The sequence below is a fragment of the Penicillium verhagenii genome (genome assembly GCF_028828195.1).
Source record: "Penicillium verhagenii strain IBT 33310 chromosome Unknown utg000008l_segment0_segment0, whole genome shotgun sequence".
Taxonomy (NCBI): domain Eukaryota; kingdom Fungi; phylum Ascomycota; class Eurotiomycetes; order Eurotiales; family Aspergillaceae; genus Penicillium; species Penicillium verhagenii.
In genome coordinates, this window is record NW_026643172.1 from 580,952 (window position 1) to 602,569 (window position 21,618).

Genomic DNA, 21,618 nt, shown 5'->3' on the forward strand with positions numbered 1-21,618 from the left:
TTATCCTTGGTATTTGAATAGTATGACCAACACGGTCATCAAAAGGAGAGCTTATCTATAACTTGTATATGTGGATGAGCTCTGACCATGTGTTTGTATCTAATTTTTGGGGTCGAGATTGCGCTGCGATTGTTGCGTGGCGTACGTGGCGGGACAAATTTGTTGCATGACTGTTAATATCAAGTCGAGCCGTCAGTTGCATTTCGAAATTGTATATATACTCTCTTACGAGAGATAGCTTATCGTTCACTATATCATATTTTCCTTTATTCAATTTATGGCGTCGTGCGTATTACCTGCTCAGGTGCCTGCAGTGTAGCTTCCATACCGTGGACTCCCAAGTGCATGTGTGAGAGCGCATGGGCAAACTTGGGTCTGGAATGTTCCAGATGTCCAACATTTGAAGGTTTTGTTCAAGTGCTTGGAGCTTTCCCTTTGCTGAATCAATCGATATAATCACTTCTGTGACTATTTTTACCATTGTTCCTACGAAATCCCTGACGTGAAAATCTTAACATCATCATGGTGGACTTTTATTTTTGCTTCACTATCGTATCCTTGCTTATGTTTGCGATCGCCGTTGTCGATGTGGTTGCGTATAAGCTTTATTTGGGTGCCTACGTTCATTACTTGGATGCTCATTCCCAACACCACACGGATGTTGCTATTCGCTCGGCCACGGGCAGATACTTTCCCCCACCCGCACTACCTGTACCCGGGCCCGGATACGCCAGTCGTTGAGGCCCGAGGGCATGCACGCCTTTTTGGCTGGATTCGATTGTTGGTGAAAATCTCTGAAATTCTGTTGATGACCATCTCAATGTAAGTCCCGTATTCTATTAGCGTACATATAGTAGGCTATTCTTATGTGTGAAAACATCTAGATTCCATCCAGATGTCGTGACGCTCATCTCTTTGCCACGAATCTCCTCGGACTTGGTTAACTCAAACTTCCATCAATTCGCTTTTTCCACCAGAAAGGATGATAGTCCTGGTCCTGGAGCAAATTCGGAAGTGACATCGCTCAACCTGTAATTTAAAATGAATCTTAATTCGCAGACGGCATCCTAAAATACGGCCAAAAACGTATCTCTAGGTATAGGGGATTCAAGCTAGAGGTGTGAAAGAAAAAATATTTCTAGTAGATTGCTTAGTGGTGGAATAATTAATAGCACGTAAATTCAAGGGCTTATTAGCACGGACAAACCTCGCACCCCCTTTTTTTGTTGAAAAGTTGCGCATATCCTTACAAACTTTTGAGGCAACTTTGACCGCCCGCGTGGTATTAATACAGATCGCGTGGAAGAGAAAGGAAATACGTGATTTGTTAACTGGTTTCTGCCGCGTGATGCGATTACTCGCGTTTCTGCCAAGCATTTCAATGTCCTCCAGTAGCCATAGTACAGTATATGACAGATGTCACAACTTGGAAGGGCGTACATATTTCGTAATGTCTAGTAGTAATAGCTAGACAACGATACTATGTAGCGCCAAGTGCCGCCATATCGAGATAAATTCTCCCTTTTACCATATTCTCTTACCTGGTGGGTAGTCGGGTGTTCAGCCCGTCGAATTGATAGCTGAGTTCAATGTTGACCTCGCTTGGTCGAAGTAACTGAATGTTGACGATTTGTAAGGATAGGAACCTTGGAACCTTTTGATACATGTAATGCCCTAACTACTCTCATCTATATACACAAATTGTGGTATCTTTAAATCGAACATTGAACATACTGAGCCGCTTGAGTAGTTGTTCACAGTTTAGCCCTGCCTGTCTCAATCTCAGACCAGCCTGAATCATTGAGCTTCTCGTACTTGGTTCCATTCAACCAGTACAGGCTGTCTGCTGAGTCTTTGCGGGGATCCCAGCCCTTCTTTGTCAAATCACCCTTGGCTTGCTTGAATGTGACACCAGTCGCGACCCTGAAGTGTGATATTAGCCACTGTGTTTGTGTGTTTTTCAGCTAAGGAAAACGACTTACTTTTCAATAAAGCGGACTAGTCGAGGGAAGGCATAGGAGGGCACACCCTTCTTCTTCAACTCTGGGTAAAGCTTGGCCGCGAAGCCATCTTGGAAAGCGGGTGAGTGGTCCTCCAGCGTGATTCCAGCAGCACCAGCTTGGCCATCATATCTGGAAGTTGTTAGTAAAATTTCTTCTCATATTCCTTCACTGTTTCAACATACCCGGTAAGTTTGACACCATAGACCACGGCATCGTGCACGCCTTCAATGCGACAGATGTGATCACGGATCTCACCCGCACTGACGTTCTCGCCCTTCCAGCGGAAGGTATCACCAACACGATCTTGGAATCTGATCCAACCAGACCGATCCTGAACAACAAGATCACCAGTGCGCTGGAACAGGTCACCCTTCTGGAAGACATCACGGAGCAACTTGCTCTCGGTCGCCTCCTCATTGCCCAAATACTCGATCAAAAGGCCACGATCACGCACACGTCCAATTGCCTCGCCTTCCTCGTCCAGATTCGCGCGAACACAGAATCCAGTCTTAGGGTCCCGCCACGGCATCTCGGTATCGGTATCATACTTGACAATGAAGTTGTCATCCTCCAAAGACCGGCGAATAGGGCCTGAGAAGCCCACCTTTCCGGCACCCCAGACGCCCTCTCCGTGATTATCAAACTTGGCAACTCCCTCGGTGGAGCGGTAGAATTCGCGGATCTCAGGAACGTTGAATCGCGACTTGAATCGCTCCCAGATCTCGCCACGGAGTCCATTACCCGAGGCAACGATACAGTTGTGCTTGGCATCATAAGGCGAAGGGGGGGTAGAGAGAAGGTAACGACAGAGTTCACCAATGTATAGAATGCGTGTTGTACCGGAATCTTGCACGTCTTTCCAGAATTGTGAGGCAGAGAACTTGCGACGAAGACAGAGTGTTCCGGCGTTTCCTACTGAGTAACAAACTCCGGTGAAAAATGCTGTGCCGTGGAAAAGAGGCAGGGATGAATATGTGCGCAAGGGCATGTACTTGGATCTGTTATTGGCGTCGATTGACAGGGTTGTGGAGGTGACTACTGCCAGCATGTTTCGTACTGCGCAGGCTTTGGGCTTTCCTGTTGTACCTGAAGTATAGATGAGTGCTGTCAAGTCCTTGAGCGTGCGCTTGGCCGCCTGCAATCCCGACGGAGAGAAGCTCTGGAGATCTGTTGCTGTGATGAGGTCCACAGGGCCAGTGGAGATACCCTCGAAGGAGGAGAGATTGAATGAGACATGCGGTAGATCCACGCAGACGTATTGCGCCAGATCAGGTGTTGAAATAATTGACTTGGAACCAGAGACATTTAGACAATGCACGAAGGTGTCGTCTTCGGTTAAATCATTAGCCATGATTCTCCAAGTGTCACGAATCAAGAGGGATAGACTTACCTCGCAAGTTTGTGTTGATCATAGCGGCCACGGCGCCCAGTTTTGATAGCGCATACAGAGCCACCACCATTTCAGGAGAATTGGTTGTGAAAACACCGATGAAATCGCCGGCCTTGACTTCCCGTTCGTGCAAAGCCGCAGCAAACCGGTCAACCACTTGAAAAATTCCGTGTCAGCTGCAGACTAGGCACAGAAGAGCTGAAAGTTATACTCACAGTCTTTCAATTCGGTGTAGGACCAGGTTTTGTGCTCAAACCAAAGGGCATCTGCCCCTCCCTGTCCCTCAACGTCAACCACCCTCTCGAGCATCTTATAAATGGTAGCCGAAGCGCCTAGCTGGCCAATGCGCTCGCCAAGTCGCTTGCCAAAAGCCTTGTCATTGAAATGGGCAGACAGGTCAGTGGAAATAGACAGCTTTGCATTGAGGTACGCTCCTGCGGCGACAGAAAGGGCCGACGCCATTGCCACGGCGGGCACACTAGCTTCGGAGAACAGGTCCATTGCGTCCAATTCAGTGCAGATGAGCGTTTAATCACTGAATTGAATGTTAATTTAGCTGTTGTAATGGTTCAGAGGACAAGCTTCACACGATTGTTGCGAACGTGAAGTCCGGGGAAATTGTTGAGAAGTTATAAAAGAGACCCACCCCCCACACTCCGACGGAAGCTGGCTTGAGAGGATCTGCCGTTTGTGACAGAGCTAACAAGGGCGGATTGGTTTTTACGGGAAATCAGCACATACGAGTTATGGTTTTACTATCTTGGTGCGGGGTATACCCCGGTATTGACTGGACGAGTCATAAATCGAGCTCTTCATTCAGACTAGAACACGTACGGAGTAGTTCTCCCAAGCTTCAATGGCAGGTTGAAAGACGCGGTAATATAATACCAATGTTTTCTTGTGTCAGAACCTAAAAACGATGACTAAAAACCGGCACCCATGTAATATACGTTTCTCGACCAATCAGAGATTCCTCGGCTCAGCCGAGGACATCCAAATACCTGTATCATACACGGATCTCCGTAATAGCAACGGCATTTCCTTCGGCTTACAATCCGAGCTCGGCTTTCGGGTCACTCGGTCTTCATCACAGGAGCCGCGGTCCATTCTTATCCCCCCACGTTACTGTAACCCCGGACACTAAATAATAAAAAGACCGCGTCCCGTCCGCAAGACCCGTCCTTTCTCCTTTTAACTCTGCAGATTATCATTATCCCCCAGAAATCATGTCGTCTCCCCAGCAGCGGTTATCTTCGGTCGCCAACCAATTGGCCCTGCCTTCACCCAAGCAGCGTATCCTCGCGAAGAACGCCGACGATGTGGTAAGTACTCTACCCCGTGGATTGGACACTGGCAATCGGTCAATTAACAAATCTTCCTTCTTAATAAATAGGTCATCACCTACCTCGCACGTACACCCCTCACCAAGGCCCGCAAAGGTGGATTGAAGGATACCGGCATCGACAACCTCCTAGTCTCGCTGCTCACCGTGAGTGCCATTCCGAACAGCCTCGACCCAAATTTACCACTGACATTCCACAGACCGTGCGCGAGAACTCCAAGATTGACCCCAACCTCGTCGAAGATGTCAGCGTTGGTAACTGCCTCGCTCCGGGTGCCGCCTACGTCGCCCGCTCCGCCGTGCTCGCAGCCGGATTCCCCGTCACAACCGCCGCCTCGGTCTGCAACCGATTCTGTTCTTCAGGTCTCCTGTCCATCCAGAACATTGCCAACCAGATCATCGCGGGCTCGATCGAGGTCGGTATCGCCGTCGGAGCTGAGAGCATGAGCACCAACGCTGATGGCGGTGCCCCCGAAATGACGGACCGCATTACCTCGCATCCTATCGCTTCACAGAACTCACAGCCTATGGGCCAGACATCCGAGAACGTGGCGTCGCAGTTCGGTATCTCACGCGAGCAGCACGATAAGTTCGCTGCGGCCAGCTACCAGAAGGCTGAGCGTGCGCAGAAGGCTGGATGGTTCGAGGATGAGATCGTTCCTGTTAAGACTCAGATCAAGGATCCCAAGACTGGTGAGGTCAAGGATATTATCGTGGACCGTGATGATGGTATTCGGTATGGTACTACCGCCGAGTCATTGGGCAAGATTCGCTCTGCATTCCCTCAGTGGACGCCAAGTGCTACCACTGGTGGCAACGCTAGCCAAATTACTGATGGCGCTGCGGCTTTGGTCCTGATGAAGCGCTCCCGTGCTTTGGAATTGGGACAGCCTATTGTTGCCAAGTTCGTTGGTGCCACTGTGACTGGATTGGAGCCTAGAATTATGGGTATTGGCCCATCGCTCGCTATTCCCAAGATCTTGGGCAAATTCAGCTTGTCCAAGGATGATGTTGATATCTTCGAGATTAACGAGGCATTTGCTTCTATGGTGAGACTCCCATGCAGTTCTTTACTCGAATCTCCTTACTAATATTCTCCTAGGGTGTCTATTGTGTTGGCAAGCTGGGACTCGATGAGGCCAAGGTGAACCCGCGTGGTGGTGCTATGTAAGTGGTTTTATTACCTCTCAAAATGACCTCAATGACTAACATGCTCTAGTGCATTTGGCCACCCATTGGGTGCTACTGGCGCACGCCAGGTTGTTACCGCACTGTCCGAGCTGCGCCGCCAAGATAAGCGCGTAGCTGTAACCTCCATGTGTGTCGGAACCGTAAGTGACATCCTCAACATATTTCGTCAGTATATACTAACTGGAGATAGGGCATGGGTATGGCCGGTATCTTCGTTTCAGAGCATTAATTTCTGCCGACCATCACATAAAACCTGTTACTTATTCCTGTACATACATAGCCTGCAAATACCAATTTCAAGACCACGATCTATATGGAATACCTACTACATAGTAAGCTCTAAATTACATAAGGTTCTGTTGAGTTTCCAACATTGAATGGTTCCTTCTGCGAAGGTTATAGTTAGTTAGCCAAGACCTCACTTAGTCATCGAATGCCACTTCCTTCCCACGGGCCACGTTCATTCCCAATCACATAAATCATTTGCTGGTGATAGCCACATACTCATGCTCATATTATTGGATGCTGTGACAACTCAGTGGCATTAACTTCATGATCTCAATTTGAACTGGTGAAAACCGTGGCATAATCAATGACATGACTGCGAACGCTGCATTCGCGTATGCAGAGCCAACGACCACAACTTTACTTAGTTGGACAGGACTCCTGCTGTCCCTGAACTTGATCAACTTTGCTCTAGATAAAATCATATACTGTGGTTTAATCGGCCAATTATTTATCGGTATTCTGTGGGGTACACCGGGCGCCAAATGGTTGGATACCGAGACAGAAACAGCCATCCAGCAAGTGGGATACCTAGGTCTGATACTTTTGGTATATGAAGGCAAGAATTAGATCCATTTGCGCCTGTTCTATTTGTATGAAATCCTTCGCTTATACTAAGGTTGCAGGTGGTCTTTCAACCTCAATAAAATCTGTCAAGGCCAATCTTCTCCTTTCAATATGTGTTGCAGTCACGGGAATCGGTGCACCCATCGGCTTATCATTCATTTTGAGGGATTTGGTGTCGGCAAGCTCTGTCCAGGCATTTGCCGCAGGTGCAGCTCTCAGCTCTACAAGCCTGGGAACTACTTTCACCATTTTGTCTAGCACGAATCTCATCACTACGCGTCTTGGAACGGTCACTACGACTGCTGCAATGCTGGATGATGTTGTCGGACTGGTGATGATCCAGGTAATCTCCAACCTTGGTGACACAGGTGCAACCTCATTCAATCCCATCACCGTTATCCGACCGGTATTTGTGTCTATTGGATTTGCGCTCGGTACTTTCCTTGTGTGTGCTTTTTGTCTTGGGCCAACCATCAAGAAGATCTTGACGGCAAAGAACAAGATACCAGAATTTGTGACAACGATGCAATTTGGGTTCCTTTGGCACACGGGGCTTTTGGTCGGGATCGTTGCGGGGGCTTCCTTCGCGGGGACCTCGAGTCTCTTTGCTGCCTATCTTGCGGGTGTCATTGTATCTTGGTTTGATGGTTTAGCTGCGGGGTCAAATGATGCAGTTGTGGCGGATGCATCTCACTCGGTGGAAACACATCTGCAGGATTTGCAAGTCAAAGAAGTGCCGACGGGCATGAATGTGTATGAGAAGTACTATAAGGAGCCCGTGGGCCGAATTCTGACTCCCCTATTCTTCGTCAGTAAATGCTCTGTTGTGGGTATATTTGAAACAAGCTAATATCTTTTCACAGGCGTCGATTGGGTTCGCAATTCCCATCACAGAGATGTTCCAGGGGAGTATAGTTTGGCGGGGGGTCATCTATGCTCTTCTGATGACATTTGGGAAGATGCTCACAGGCATATGGCTCGTGCGGTTCTCGACGAGTGCAAGTGGCATATCAAATGTGCTGAAGGCGATTCGAAAACCGTTCAGTTACATTCACTATGTTTGCTCTCGAACCCCTCAAAAACAATGCCCCCCACGAGACATGTCTAAGGAGGTCCAATTAACAAGATCCACCCCAGGGTCGGGCCCGACCCCGAGCCCGAGCAACGCTAGGCCAACGGCCCACAATAGGGGTGAAGACACCGCTCCGTTCGATAGTATCCGTACGGAAGCCCTAAATGAGGGACATGAAGTACCCACTCAGACTATTGAATCGACACCGACAGGTGTACTCACCCCTAAGCCGAAATCATTGTATCCGGCGTCCATCTTGGGTCTGGCCATGGTCGCGCGAGGAGAAGTTGGTTACCTGATTGCATCTGTTGCACAAAGCCAGGGAATTTTCACATCTGCAGGATCAAGTAAGGGGACATCGGAGATTTATTTAGCGGTCATCTGGGCGATCACGATTTGTACATTGGTTGGGCCTATTTGTGTAGGGACCCTTGTTCGAAGAGTTAAGACTTTACAGGGCACTAGAGGGAATTCTGGGGCGGATCCATTGGGAATTTGGGGAATCTAAAAATCTAAATTTGGGATGGATGAATCATGATACTAGATTGGAATTTAAGCATGGATAATAGGAGTTAGGGGAAGGGTTTCTCTTTTTTTTTTTTTTTTTTTTTTTAAAAAAAAAGGGAAGAAAAGAAAACATTGGGAAAAAGAGCATTTAAAAATAGTATGGACCCATCAATGAGTGATTAAGATTAAGATTGCAATTTGGGTGTACAGCCTCGATTTGATGGATAAGAGTCTAGAATCGTTGCATATTTTGATTTGATATCATCCACCACTGGCAAGTTGGGAACCCGAGCATACGTAATCGGCAGAATTTTCAGATCTCACCGCCATATCGGGAAGTTCGTGCCTGGTTCATGCCTGACTTACGCCTGTTATATCAGGCCATCAAATCGAACAACACCGATAGACCCGAAAGCGGAATAGCGTGCATGCAGAATCATAAGGATCATCCCGATCACAAATGCCAAATCCACCTCTGATTTGCTGCTCTCATGTGGCTTCGTTCAGGTACTTGAAACATGTGGCTGATCATTACGGAGTTTACTAAGGTAATATTTCACACTGTAAGATTGATTGAAAGTTGTTAGGGAGGGTTTTTCATCTTGGTGCCGAGGCTTCCGGTGGTAGACCGAATAGGAGTTTGTTCTGAATCCTTCTAGCAAAAATTTCGAACACCCACATCCATGGATGAATTGGGGATTCTGGAGGTGGATCGAGGAATGAACAAAGGGACTGTACCCAAATTTAGTCCCCGTTTGCAAATAAAACCAAAGTTTAATAGGAGACGCAAGCAACTGCGAAATAATATAGCCGGGGGCGAACTTGGCAACTTGGGCTGTACCAGTACGGTAGTACCAAATGGAATACATAAATGACACAATGGGAAAGCCGTTCCCAGGTTCTGCCAGGGACAAGACAGTCCACCTTGTAGTCGATCATTGGATGTTCAGGTATTTTTGGAAATCAATAGACCAATAAGCGAGCGATGCACAAGAGACAAGCAAACGTGTCGCGCCCCACTTCAGGTTCCATCGTCTACCACAGTGGCGTTAGTCTAGACCCAAATGCGATTTACACGTCTTGGGCTTTTTTTTCTATTTCCCCATACTTATTCATCTCATTCCCTTTTCTCCTTTCATCTCTCTCTTTCTTTACAACACAAATCTTTCGTTTATTTCCTTGTGACATTCGTTTATCACACCTCTACTCAACACTACAAGTCATTCTTTGTTTCACATAAAACCCCCTCACACATTCTTTTTTACCCAAAACCTCCATCATGCAGATGAAGCAGATTCTCGCCCTGGCTGTGTCCATCGCGACCGCTGAGGCCGCCTACAAGGGTTTCAACTACGGTTCTACCAACGAGGATGGCAGCACCCGCTACAAGGCCGACTTCGTCGCCCAGTTCAAGAACGCTAAGAACCTCATTGGCACTTCCGGCTTCACCAGCGCTCGTCTCTACACTATGATCCAGGAGGGTACTACCAACACTCCCATTGAGGCCATCGAGGCTGCTATTGAGGAGGAGACTTCCTTGCTCCTGGGTCTCTGGACCTCCGGTGGTAACATCGACAACGAGATCGCTGCCCTCAAGTCCGCCATCGAGACCTACGGTACCTCCTTCACCAAGCTGGTTGTCGGTATCTCCGTCGGTAGCGAGGATCTTTACCGTAACTCCGTCACTGGTGTTGAGTCCGATGCTGGCGTCGGTATGAACCCCGATGACCTGATCACTTGCATCGAGTCCGTTCAGTCCGCCATCTCCGGCACCTCCCTCAGCAGTGCCACCATCGGTCACGTCGACACCTGGGACGCCTGGACCAACACCTCCAACTCCGAGGTTATCAGCAAGATCGACTGGCTCGGCTTCGATACCTACCCCTACTACCAGACCACCGATGAGAACGCTATCGACAACGCCGCCAACCTCTTCAACGAGGCTGTCGCCAAGACCAAGGCTGTCGCTAACGGCAAGGAGATCTGGGTCACCGAGACCGGTTGGCCCGTCAGCGGTCCCTCCGAGGGTGAGGGTGTTGCTTCGCTCGCCAACGCTAAGAAGTACTGGGACCAGGTTGGTTGCGCTCTCTTCGATGTCACCAACACCTGGTGGTACATCATGCAGGATTACGGTGCCAGCCCCAGCTTCGGTCTCGTCGGTGAGACCCTGAGCACCACCCCCCTGTTCGACCTGACCTGCAACACCACCTCCACCAGCACTAGCACCTCCAGCAGCAGCACCGCTACCACCAAGTCTTCCTCCGGCTCCGGCGCCACCGTCTCTGGTTTCTCTGTCGGTCGCCACGGTAACAACGGCACCGCCGCTGTCTCTGGCTTCGCTTCCTCCGCTTCTTCCACTCCCCTGGCTACCGCCTCTGCTGGCTCCAGCTCCGGTTCCTCCAGCTCCAGCTCCGGCTCCGGCTCCAGCTCTTCCGGCTCCGGCTCCTCCAGCTCCGGCTCCACCACCGGTAGCTCCGCCTCTGCCTCCTCCACTGCCTACACTGGCGCTGCTTCCCGCCCCGCTGGCTCCATCTTCGGTGCCATCGTCGCCGCTGCCGCCCTTGCCTTCGCTGTCTAAGGGGTTTGAATTTTGAGTGTATTAAGTGATAGACTAGGACTTATTAGTTTCTAGATCTTTGCCGGAGTCTTTTCTTTTTGGGGTTACGATTACCAGGGTATCTTTGGGATAATTCGATTCTTACTCTCGTTCGCAATGTATATCTTAGAATTTATTTGAACTTTCAATGTTGACTTCGGCTTTTCTGTCCAAAAAGTGGCTGCTTCTGGTGTTGGCGTTATTCCTTTTACTATCTTGAAAACTTGTAAGCAATGTTTTCAAATTCCACACATGCAAATCTTATCTTTCCTTATAACAACCTTTGTTTTTATTTATGTACTTTGAAATATGAGTCAATGTTTACATCCTAAACTTGGAAGACCCCCCGGGGCCGCAATGTTCACGTGGACATACAATGCCTTTGTTCTTCAACAATTGATGGCTTAGATTTCAAGTGGAAATTACGGATAAGTTCCAAGGTTACAACTTAGCATTTGAACCTTCTTTAAACGTTAAGGTTACATTAGAGTTGAGCAGCCATCATTTGACACGAGCCGATCATTACCACAACCAATCCCGCCAAAGAATGTCCAACTCAAAAACGTCCCGCATACCAAAACGTCAACCACGTTCACAGTTCAATTTCAGATGATCTCATAGCTTCGACCAAAACAGTGAATCTTCAGCTGCAACACAAGCTTCAACATTCCAGCCTGAGCAGTGTCCCCTTTTATAGTAGTACTCAACCCGACTCCGTTGAAGTCAGAACACGAATACCCGCCCAAATCTAAGCCTTGCGGCCACCGCGCGAGCTAGTTCCAGCCCGCTTGACCTTCTTGGAACTAGAGGTGCTCTTGGGAACATACTTGATTCCGGTGGTGGGGCAACTCGAGCTCTCGACTAGAGCGAAGTAGGCAATCAATTAGCTTCCAAGCTTAAAAAATATCCGTCCAGTATCCGGAGGGGAAAGAAGGGGACGTGAACTCACGAGCGGTAGATGGTTCGTAGGTTCCATTGACAGCACTGCCGTAGACGTTGAAGTAATAGTACACCTCGTAAAGGCTATCATCATCGCAAAGCAGAGTAACATCGTATCCGCCGTGGATATCAGCAAGGGCGGCCTGGATCGCAGCAAGAGTGTAGGTCTTGGAGTTGGTAGGGGTGATGCCAGCAGCGGAGAGAGCCTATTTTGGATACCAATTAAAAACCACATAGAAAATAAAAAACAAATCATGACGAGAAGGACATACGGTGTAGGTATCCAAAGTCTTGAACAGATCAACAACTTGTTGGAAGAAGTCACCAACTTCCTCGTCGGAGGTGTAATCAGTATAACAGCTGGGGTCAATAGTGTTGATACACGTTCCGTGTGTGTTCCACTCGTGAGACCAGAACTCATTGGCAGTCTCATCGTCGCTGACCCAGTAAGTCTCCATGTAAGTCAGGAGCTCAGTGCGGCCCTGGGAAGTGAGAATGGTCTCGACTTCCGAGGTTTCACGGGAAGTATCGCAATCCTCGCCGTAGTCGCCGTTGCAGTAGTCAGGCCTAAATAATGCAGAATCCCATGTTAGCATCTCGAGTCTGCCAGAGGCTTTTATGAAAAGTAAATCCGATGCGGGATTTTTTTTACCAGAGACCGTGGATTGTCCACGAATCAGTAGGACCGGTAGAGGGATCGGTATCCCAGAACTGGACCTGAGCGAGGGAGCCGCCGGGGTAGTTGAAGCAGCAGAGATCGGAGACTGCGGTGGTGTTGTGGCAGCTCAGAACCTCGGTGCTGGCGGTGCAGCCGGTGAGGCCAGCCTGGGCTTCCATGAGAATGTCGAAGGCGGCCAAAGCCAACAGGCCTCGTGGGGTGTAAGAGAGCATATTGATAATTTTGGAATGTAGTCAATTGAATTGAACGGTCTGCTCTGAATGTTCTTTTTGATGATGTGGGTGAAAGCATGAATATTTATACGTCGACCGCGATCCATGAAGCAGACTCAATGGAAGAACATTGAAGCAAGAACTTGAATCCTCATGCACGACATGCAGCGACCTCAAACTCCAGAATGCCAATCATCAACAGAAGATCAACACACAGATACGGGAAGCCATCTGATACGCTCGATAAACAGATTAGCGGGTGGATAAAGCGCAAAACCCATCATGTTGTCCTGTAACCGAGTCGAAGCGGCTATGTATTTCTGCGCAAACATGCACCTTGACCTCTAGACCGAGTTATGAAGTTCTGCACGCGGGATGGCGCCGACGGACGCCCGGGTAGCTTGGTGTGGGGAGATCTTCCGCCGGGTAATTCTTGAAGACTTTGAGTATTAGCGTGATGGTTTGATACAAATTCGCTGTGTCATAACTGCCCACCGGTGCTTCTATGACGCAGTATCGAGACACGTGCGCTATTGGCTAGGGCTGTCAGGGTCGAGGGGCAGTTTCCTTCACGATGGGCCTTAATTTATGGTGATTTTGGCCCCACACGAGCTAGTGAGAACCGGGTCCTTCAGGAGAACGCCATCTTGCATGTGAACGCGTCAGCGGACAGGGACCGTGTCCTTTATTGGTGGAACGGAATATATTGGCGAGGGGTAAATAGTAAATTGGACGCCACTTGGTAAACAAATTGATCCTTTTAGGTAATTGCCTAGAAGGAGTTCCAGATGTCAACCATCATGTATGCGAGTACGAAGTAGATCTGGGATCTACTACATGTAACCCGTGGACATGGGATAGGTAAAGAAATTTTCAAATTTTCAATCCATTCTGGTTCGAATTGAAGGCTACCAAAGACACAATACTAATTGACCACTTTACTGCATACTGTGGAATTGTTAGATTGTAGCGTTTTGGCGCTATTTGGAGGGTTCAATGACTCCACAATTTAATAAAGAGATACACAAACTCAGGGACTTTACCAGCGAAGCTAGAAGTGTCAGTGAACTTTATTCGTAAATCAAGATAAGATCACCATAATTAACAGTACGGAGTAGACGCCCGCATGATCGTGCGCCAGCCCTGGAGAGCTCCCACCAATAAGGGATCTAACAGTCCGGGTCCCCGGGAGCTGAACAGAGCGGTGTCGCTTAACCAGGGTCTGTCCAGCCCTGGAGGATCATCACAGATAGTAGCACGTGAAAGGGTATTGTAGGGCCCGAAGTTTTTTTTTTTATTTAATTTTTTTTTTTTTTTGTTCACGGTATTCACGTTCCATGCTTGAACACACTGAAATCTAAAATAAAATTGATCATCTCACTTCAGTGTATTCAATGAGCGATGCACCAAAGGATAGAACGTTATCTTGGCGGTGGATCGACTCTACTAGTGTCATGATATTGAGGTTATTCACAAGGTAGTAACTTTAAGACGCAAATGCACCTGGTGCCCAGGTGAGCTTAGGCTAATAATCGGTTTAGTACGAGCGGTTCGGTTCTGATTTCTTTCCGCATGCAGATAAACGTGCATCTTTTGGTTGGATCATGTTTATCTCAGATCTTTCATGTACTATATCGTCGGGCAACCCCGAGGTCAGTGGCTGAAAATAATGGACTTCACTTGAGGAATGTCATACCCCATTGGGACCTTATGTAGAAAAAGGCACTAAACTCGTATCTGGCCGTTTTAGGAATATCGTTTCACCCCTTCAAACAAAAGCTAGTGTGAAATAGATTGGTCGGCTCCAGATGTCAGAAGCTTGAGTGATATCCAGGGTAAGGGTTGAACTCTGACTTCAATGTTGACGGGCCGCGTGCTGGCACGGCATTCATGATCAAATCGACAATGGTTATTTCCCAAAGGTTCTCGTAAGCGTTCATTTATTAAATGTTAAACAAAACATGCGTCATTATAATTAACTATAAGCCCTTGCCCCAACTAAATGTTGGTTCCCACATGATTATTATCCCATTATTGCCATAAAAGGAGAGAGAAAAACACAGAAACCACCCTTAAGCAGAGAGTTTTTCAAATGTATCGAGCGTATGCTTCCAAACAATGGAAGGGAAGTTCTTCTCCCGGAACTGCTCCATCAACTTTTGGTTGGTAACATCCTTTCCATCGTGATTGAGAATATATGAGCCTCCAGATGGCTCATCAGCGACATTCTTAGACTTATATTCAGGTGCAGTAGCCAGGTATGTGTGCCACTCCCCACTCTCCGAAGCCGGAATCGAGACGACTTTGCTCAAGAAGCCCAAGATTGAACCAAGAATAGGTCCCGCGACCTTCTTAAACAGTGGTGTCGCCACGATACCCGGGAAGTCATGGATGAAGCTGACCGAAGGATGTGTTGATGCCAGATGTTCGAAAGCGAGAGTAGTCATGGTCGTCGGGTAGCCATTTCCGGCGGAAAAGGAGAAGCTTTTCTTCAAATCGAGGTTGTCCTCCTCGATCATCATTTCCTGGCCGCCTGCGAGGACGCTGACAACGCGTGGAGATTTGGAAAGTTCAAGTGACGGAAGTAGGTTGTGAACAAATCGCAAGCGACTGTAGTACCGAATGATATGGTTGACATCGATGTTATCATCGCCCTCTATATATATGAGTTAGTATTTGGTATATCACTGCAGATGTGTAATCATCCTTATCGTTGAAAGAGTAATGTCTGACCCTTTTTGCCGAAAGATGGGGCTCCAGATGAAAGAAACAGAAGATCCAGTTCCTGAATCTCTGGCTTTAACTTGTGGCAAACTTCATCGACATTGCGAAGGTGAGATACGTCCACCGGGAAGAATTTATAGGTGCCATTCTTGTTTGCGGCCTTCAACTCTTCCAGAACCTCGGCACCTGCAGCCTCATTACGGCCGATAGTAAATATAGTTGGACGATCAACAGAAGCAGCTAATCTGACAGCCGTGTTTCTTCCGATTCCGCTAGTAGCTCCTACAAAGAGAGCCACCAGGTCCGGACGTGTAGTCTTCAAGGCGGCATTCCACGTGCGAACTTGAGTAAGGGTGTGAGCCATGGCGGATGAGATAGATAGTATCAAGACTGTGATAGAGCGTAGTAGAAAAGGGATGTTGAAAATGTTGTTGATCTGGAGATGGAAAGCTGCGAGGGAAGCTTGAATATAAGCGTAAGAGGCGGGGACAGGGAGAGCTTACAGCTGACTTTGATTGGTTTAGGTGGAACCCACTTTCAATGTTGTTAGTGCGGGAGTCGCCTTCGGTCTTTCTGAAAATGCTGACCAACACGCATTTCATTTCGTCAGCAAAAGCCCGATGACTCCGTAACCTTGGAATTTCAAATGTTGTCCGGGCTATTTCATCATCATCACGGAGGTAAAATTCAAACCTGCAGAAGCCTATCTCCGGCTTGAATGTTTCTTTCTAATAAACCTTAGAAATGAATATTCTAGGGTCTGCTAGTCTTGCGACTCTTGCCTCTCTACACGTACAGCCCGATGTGAAGTAATAACCTTGGCAGGTATCGTGATGAATAATGTACAAGGTTGTGTAGTATTATATCATAAAATACATGTATCATGATGTATGTCGCTTTAGCAAAAATACTTGAGAACATTCCAAAGCCGACCTTAGGAAGCTTGAAAGCATTATTATCGCGAAGTCGGAATGGCTTTTAATCGAACTCCTTCCGATGTCGTCTCTAGCCAAACCTCCATATTCCTCGATGTAATTTCCATTCCCTTCAAAGTCGGATCCGACCGAAGCGGAAGTGGTTCATCAACCAGTAACTCCGAGAAGAGAAGGGCCAAAGGCGATGATTTCCAAATATACTGGTTTCTAGTATGCATGATTGTGATGATCATAAAAATCATACTTAGAAGAACCAGCGCGCCAGGAAGAATCATCCATTTCCAACTCACGCGGACAAATGACTGGACAGTCCACGGGATTCCGTCGACCTTCTCTTTACACACTTGGGACCGGGCGTTGATAGTAAGTGAAGAAGCCAATGACTGAAAGACTGAATTAATGTCGGTGTAGTTTCCCTCGACACCATACAGAGCCTCGATAACATTGGAGGACCAACTTGGCCGGTTGCTTATAAAAAGTGAGCCGTAGCCGTGGAGAAGGGGTGAGATCGAATTCGACATTGCCAGTCGGCTCAGCCAGTTGACATTGAATGAGCAGTCATCAGTGCTTTTATATGGTTTCTCAAGTTGAGTTCCGTTGGTATAACATGTCTCTGGTGTCAATGAGAAGTTTTCAACGACCGAAGAGGTATTTGATGTGGTGGAGAATGAGGTACGGTTTTCAGAGAATGTACCTCCCTGAACGTTTGCATGATATGTATCGACGCAGAAGAAAAGTGCACATTCTGTCGCACTCACTTGAGGTGGCACCCCGTAGCCAGATGAGGTGATTGCAGTAAAGTTGAGAATGGAGGCTTTGTTCGCCACGTCTACCTTGATAAGATTCCGGTATGATGTGGAATTCATCATGTACAGGTTCGTGATGGCGGTGGTAAATGTGAATCCATTGGGGAGTTTGTAGTGGTAGGTCGGCTCACTAGGGACAATTGCAGTTTTGGAAAGAGTAAGAGAATCTGTAATGTTCGCGCAGCGACTGCAGAATCCCAAAGATTGATAAGGCGTAAATGTGCAGTTTCCGGTCGGGCAGTCCATCATGATGCTTTTGCGGTTCGGGCTTGACGTTTGGAAGATACCAGAGTAAATAGCTCCCAGAGTTGCGAGAGGAACTTGGTTCTCTCCAGGACCTGCACCCTCGCCATAGTCTGTATAGGTACTGGTGTTGCAGACTTGGACGGAAGAGACTCCCTTGGAATGAACCGGTCGCTCTTTGACAGACATGACCTGTTGGACAAATGGATCCGTAGCCGTTGACAAAACTAAAACTAAACATCCGAATGTGATGAGATGCCTAGAGGAAGAAAATCAGTGCCTGAGTCCCAAAAGCAAGATTCTCCCCAGCTTACCGAGGTACAGTCTTCAGAAGAACAAGAAGGGATCCCATAGCTCCACGACTTCCAGCGTCGAGAAGTGCCAGATCACTCAGCTTGTTCCCCCCACGAAACCAGGACCATTTAAGTTGGGCCAAGCCCTCCGCGACAACAAACGCCATGGAAGCTTTCATAACGGTGCTTAGAACGGAGACTAGTGCGTTAAGCGTGATGCCGTAAGGCCACTCGGGCATTGGTTTTCCATCATAGTACCAGAGGACCACAATAATAGCTATGAAAAACAGAATCGATATGAAACACCCCAGGATTTCCAAGGTCCAGCTGGCCCCCCAGAATGCTTGTGTCTGAGATTGTAGGAACACCTGTTCGGCAGATGATAGGGGTCGCGTTTTTCTCTTCCCTGTCACGTTCTCAGGCTCATCGTGTACTGGAACATACGACAGCCTATATTCTTCTTTAAAATGATTCATCGTGGTGAAACTTCAATAACTGCACCCGATTCTTTCCATTAGATCCAGGCCAAGAAGACCCCGGTTTGAAAGAGGAAGAAAAAGGCTTGACTACAAAATTTCAACTCAAGCTCTCCCATTAAATTCCTCAAGAGAGCCACTCGACTGAAACTAGTGTCGAAAATCGTGGAGCCAGAACGGCGAGGTTTCAGAAATCATTACTTTGTCGGGGTTAGTGTCGAAGCTGGTTTTTTGGGTTGAGAGCCCGAGATCCACTTCACTTTCCCTGAAAGTCGAAACGGCAGCTCCGATTCGCTTGAAAGGGCCAAAGTGGAGAATATGGAACCCAGGAACATTTTTAGAGACAATTCAAAATTCTTTAGCTTGGGTTTCATTGGACGTTCAAACGTTTAGGGGGGTTTGTAGATCTAGTGGCGCAGCCCATTGCAGATATGTACTCCGTATCCCACGGACTCCGTACGGAGAGCATACATACATAATCTAATACGATGCACCAATCATCCCCAGATTCTGAATTGACTTGAAGAGTTGTAGCAACCAGCGTCAAGCCAATCGCCGGTCACTGTCTTTCTAGTTGTCCCGTTTCCGAATTCAAGGACAGCGCCCCCGTTGAGTGCGCTGGAATTGAAAGCAGGCCAGTGGGCAGTTTCACTGAATGACGAGGAGTTTTTCAAGAATTTGAGGAAAAGATCTTGCATCGTCTTGGAAGTGTCAACTTCCAATTTGCTAACTTTGCCGACATCCAACATGTAAGTACCGAAGATCATGAACAAATCCGTCCAGTGGAAGGCCCCAAGCCACGGCACCGGACTAATGTTGGTGAAGTTCCCTATGTGTCGTCAATTACACGTATCTTTGAGACATTTGAAGCTTAGGTAGTAAAAATCCACGTACCGGCCCAGTAGTATCGATGGGTTTGAAGGCCAATGGATTGGCGCAGATTCGAATCCGACAGAGCCAAACAGTCTGCCACCCCTTCTTCTTCGTTGACTTCGGTGGTATTGGTGCTAGGGAACTCTCTAGCAGTGTCGGATCGGATTACTGGGCCCCGTGCCACCTTTCCTTTGGCATACCGAGCCGTTTCGTCTGAGAATATGTATCTTTCATCCGCTAAAGAAGAGTTGGGTTTTGGGTAAGCCGAGCTCGACTAGTAGAGCACTGAGGGGACTTACGCATATAGTTTGTGAAAGCGATTGCCGGGGTAGAATTATAGCGGTTAATGAACTCTTCAATCTGAACCCACGAAATTTGTCGCATGCACTCGAGCTCAGCCTCTGCATCATCACCATAGTTGCAACCGAGACCCTTGGCGACAATATCAAAATCTTGATAAACATCATCCACAGTCGAGAGGTTCAATGTGGCCGAAGCCCCTTGTGATATAACGCCGAACTTGGCAGCAAGGGGGTTCTCGGGCCAAGCAAGTGTATACAGATGCGTGAGGATTCCTCCTTGCGATTGACCCCAAAGCTATTTTGCCAACTTAACTTAACACTCTTTTTCATTTGGATGAATATTACTCACCATGATATTATCTTTGTCACCTCCGAATGCTTCGATGTGGTCATAAGCCCACTCGACTGCAGCCCTCACATCTAAAAGAGTGAGAGATGTTTCATTCAGTGCTCTGGATTTGGGGTCTAACGAATGGGTCAGTGATGTTTTTTGATCGTCAATTTGGGGATATGCATGGGTGTCTTACTTCCAAAAATATTCGACCGATAATTGATGGTAATGGTAATATGTTCTTGAGATCGCGATACCCAATTAGCCGGTAGCTGAGAAGGAATCTGAATTCCTCCTGTGATGCCACCTCCACCAGTGACGAACAAAGAGACGGGGAGTTTCGATGTTTTATTGGCATATGCAGGAGTCCAAACTGCCATTGATAGACAATCTTCAGCCGAAGACCAGGCAGTTGAGCCCTGATCCAACGTTTCGCCAATGTTGACGAGAAGGTTTGGTGGTTCATATTCATTCCAAAAGCTCCAGGGAGAAGTCACGTATTGGGGGCAAGCTATGTGTGCGAAATCAGATTTTGTTAGCTAGGAAACTTTTGTATAGATTCAATTTCGATTCTCATTGCGGATATACATACCGGGGCCGTAAAACGTCGAGTCGATCCTTTTCTTCGACTTTTCGAGTTTTTGAGGAGGCATCCAACGAAGATCCGCAATAGGTGGCTATAAAATTCGAGGTAGGTTTAACGAATATGCCAATCGGATCGTGTTGGCCATCACTAACCTTAGCATATGGAACTCGAAGAAATTGCCGGACGTTTGGGTAGGTATCATTCAACATTCCGATGAAGGTTCCCGTATCAGTTTCAACGGTAAGATTGGACCAGTTTGACAATGTTCGAGGAGCCTCCCATGTCAAATTGGCATAGTAAGGTTGATCGGCGTAGGCCGAGGCCAAAGATGCCAATCCAAGAAGACCAAAGCTTGGACCCTTCATATTGCAAGGGTAGATAGTAATCACCAATTCCCTCGCGAAGTCACAGTTTCTAAATGAATTATGTTGAATAGACACGAATCTCCTCTGATTTTATATCCACCTCACAAATAAAGGGCCTCAACAAAAAGGCGGGGGAATATAGCATCGTCAGTGGCGTGGTCTGATCGTACCCACTCTTATCCCGAGATATTTAGAATCCATTCGGATTACAAGGAATGTTGTCCGAGCTTCATAAAGAAAAAGGAGACATTCATCTAGAGCAAGTCAGAGTACTCCAAGAATTTTCATGATGTACCGAAATGCGGAGATGGCCCTTAGCGTGGGGGTGGGGAACCCTGGACTAGTGAAGCAAGTTAGCCATAATTGGAAATCAAGACCGCAGGGCAGGGAATCTGGGATCAAGATTTCAAGCGAAAAGCTTCCCCACCCCATCAGCCAACACTCTTTGACAGTAGTGGGCCAACCACTCGGGAAAAATTACTCTTAATATGGCAGAAGCATTCTCGGCGATCAACGAAATATTGTCCAATTCCAGAGCTTCTCGGGTTGAGAGTAGGCGAGAAGTTGAACCCGAGGGAGAAGATTTATCCGTCGCATCGAAATTTCCAAAACGAATGAATGGTCGTTTGTAGGTAATGCATCGGGCTAGTATGTAGATAGAGCCTTGTGAGATTTTGGCTAATGTCGCCGGGATGCGCATCATACTTCCCACATGAAGGCGGGCGATGTACCCTCTATACATGCCTTGTTTGTAGCGCGACCTTTCTCTCCATTCATTCACACGACTTCTTTTCTCTCTGGCCCTACTTAGGATGGATGTATCCATTAGCTACTAGTATGTAGTATATACTAAAGATCAATTTTCGTGGTGTTCGTGGGGTCACGTCACTCCGCATGGGCT

The 21,618-nt window shown here is 47.6% G+C and overlaps 9 protein-coding genes across 9 annotated transcripts; 4 read left to right on the forward strand and 5 right to left on the reverse strand.

Moving 5' to 3' along the window:
• Positions 1–522: 522 nt before the first annotated feature.
• Positions 523–741, forward strand: N7466_008195 (uncharacterized protein; the record flags this gene model as incomplete). The annotated part of the gene is made up of 1 exon (XM_057167584.1): positions 523–741. One exon carries the CDS (start codon positions 523–525, stop codon positions 739–741), a length of 219 nt encoding a protein of 72 aa, XP_057018215.1.
• A 1,013-nt stretch (positions 742–1,754) lies between these two features.
• Positions 1,755–3,894, reverse strand: N7466_008196 (putative bifunctional fatty acid transporter/acyl-CoA synthetase (FAT1); the record flags this gene model as incomplete). The annotated part of the gene is made up of 5 exons (XM_057167585.1): positions 1,755–1,923; positions 1,983–2,132; positions 2,186–3,332; positions 3,394–3,549; positions 3,609–3,894. 5 exons carry the CDS (start codon positions 3,892–3,894, stop codon positions 1,755–1,757), a joined length of 1,908 nt encoding a protein of 635 aa, XP_057018216.1.
• A 725-nt stretch (positions 3,895–4,619) lies between these two features.
• On the forward strand, positions 4,620–6,155 carry N7466_008197 (putative peroxisomal 3-ketoacyl-coA thiolase (Kat1); the record flags this gene model as incomplete). The annotated part of the gene is made up of 6 exons (XM_057167586.1): positions 4,620–4,715; positions 4,787–4,882; positions 4,936–5,784; positions 5,838–5,902; positions 5,955–6,066; positions 6,117–6,155. 6 exons carry the CDS (start codon positions 4,620–4,622, stop codon positions 6,153–6,155), a joined length of 1,257 nt encoding a protein of 418 aa, XP_057018217.1.
• Positions 6,156–6,523: 368 nt separating this feature from the next.
• N7466_008198 (cation:proton antiporter) lies at positions 6,524–8,358 on the forward strand (the record flags this gene model as incomplete). Its single annotated transcript, XM_057167587.1, has 3 exons — positions 6,524–6,760; positions 6,831–7,604; positions 7,642–8,358. 3 exons carry the CDS (start codon positions 6,524–6,526, stop codon positions 8,356–8,358), a joined length of 1,728 nt encoding a protein of 575 aa, XP_057018218.1.
• A 1,278-nt stretch (positions 8,359–9,636) lies between these two features.
• Positions 9,637–10,935, forward strand: bgt2 (GPI-anchored beta-1,3-endoglucanase EglC; the record flags this gene model as incomplete). The annotated part of the gene is made up of 1 exon (XM_057167588.1): positions 9,637–10,935. One exon carries the CDS (start codon positions 9,637–9,639, stop codon positions 10,933–10,935), a length of 1,299 nt encoding a protein of 432 aa, XP_057018219.1.
• A 766-nt stretch (positions 10,936–11,701) lies between these two features.
• N7466_008200 (T2 family ribonuclease) lies at positions 11,702–12,783 on the reverse strand (the record flags this gene model as incomplete). Its single annotated transcript, XM_057167589.1, has 4 exons — positions 11,702–11,814; positions 11,903–12,098; positions 12,165–12,459; positions 12,545–12,783. The coding sequence occupies 4 exons, from the start codon at positions 12,781–12,783 to the stop codon at positions 11,702–11,704; spliced, it is 843 nt and encodes a 280-aa protein (XP_057018220.1).
• Positions 12,784–14,855: 2,072 nt separating this feature from the next.
• Positions 14,856–15,871, reverse strand: N7466_008201 (short-chain dehydrogenases/reductase; the record flags this gene model as incomplete). The annotated part of the gene is made up of 2 exons (XM_057167590.1): positions 14,856–15,439; positions 15,517–15,871. 2 exons carry the CDS (start codon positions 15,869–15,871, stop codon positions 14,856–14,858), a joined length of 939 nt encoding a protein of 312 aa, XP_057018221.1.
• A 591-nt stretch (positions 15,872–16,462) lies between these two features.
• On the reverse strand, positions 16,463–18,260 carry N7466_008202 (DUF3176 domain-containing protein; the record flags this gene model as incomplete). Its single annotated transcript, XM_057167591.1, has 2 exons — positions 16,463–17,750; positions 17,806–18,260. 2 exons carry the CDS (start codon positions 18,258–18,260, stop codon positions 16,463–16,465), a joined length of 1,743 nt encoding a protein of 580 aa, XP_057018222.1.
• Positions 18,261–18,757: 497 nt separating this feature from the next.
• On the reverse strand, positions 18,758–20,717 carry N7466_008203 (alpha/beta-hydrolase; the record flags this gene model as incomplete). The annotated part of the gene is made up of 7 exons (XM_057167592.1): positions 18,758–19,089; positions 19,155–19,370; positions 19,433–19,730; positions 19,785–19,900; positions 19,963–20,277; positions 20,359–20,443; positions 20,505–20,717. 7 exons carry the CDS (start codon positions 20,715–20,717, stop codon positions 18,758–18,760), a joined length of 1,575 nt encoding a protein of 524 aa, XP_057018223.1.
• Between the last annotated feature and the right edge of the window lie 901 nt (positions 20,718–21,618).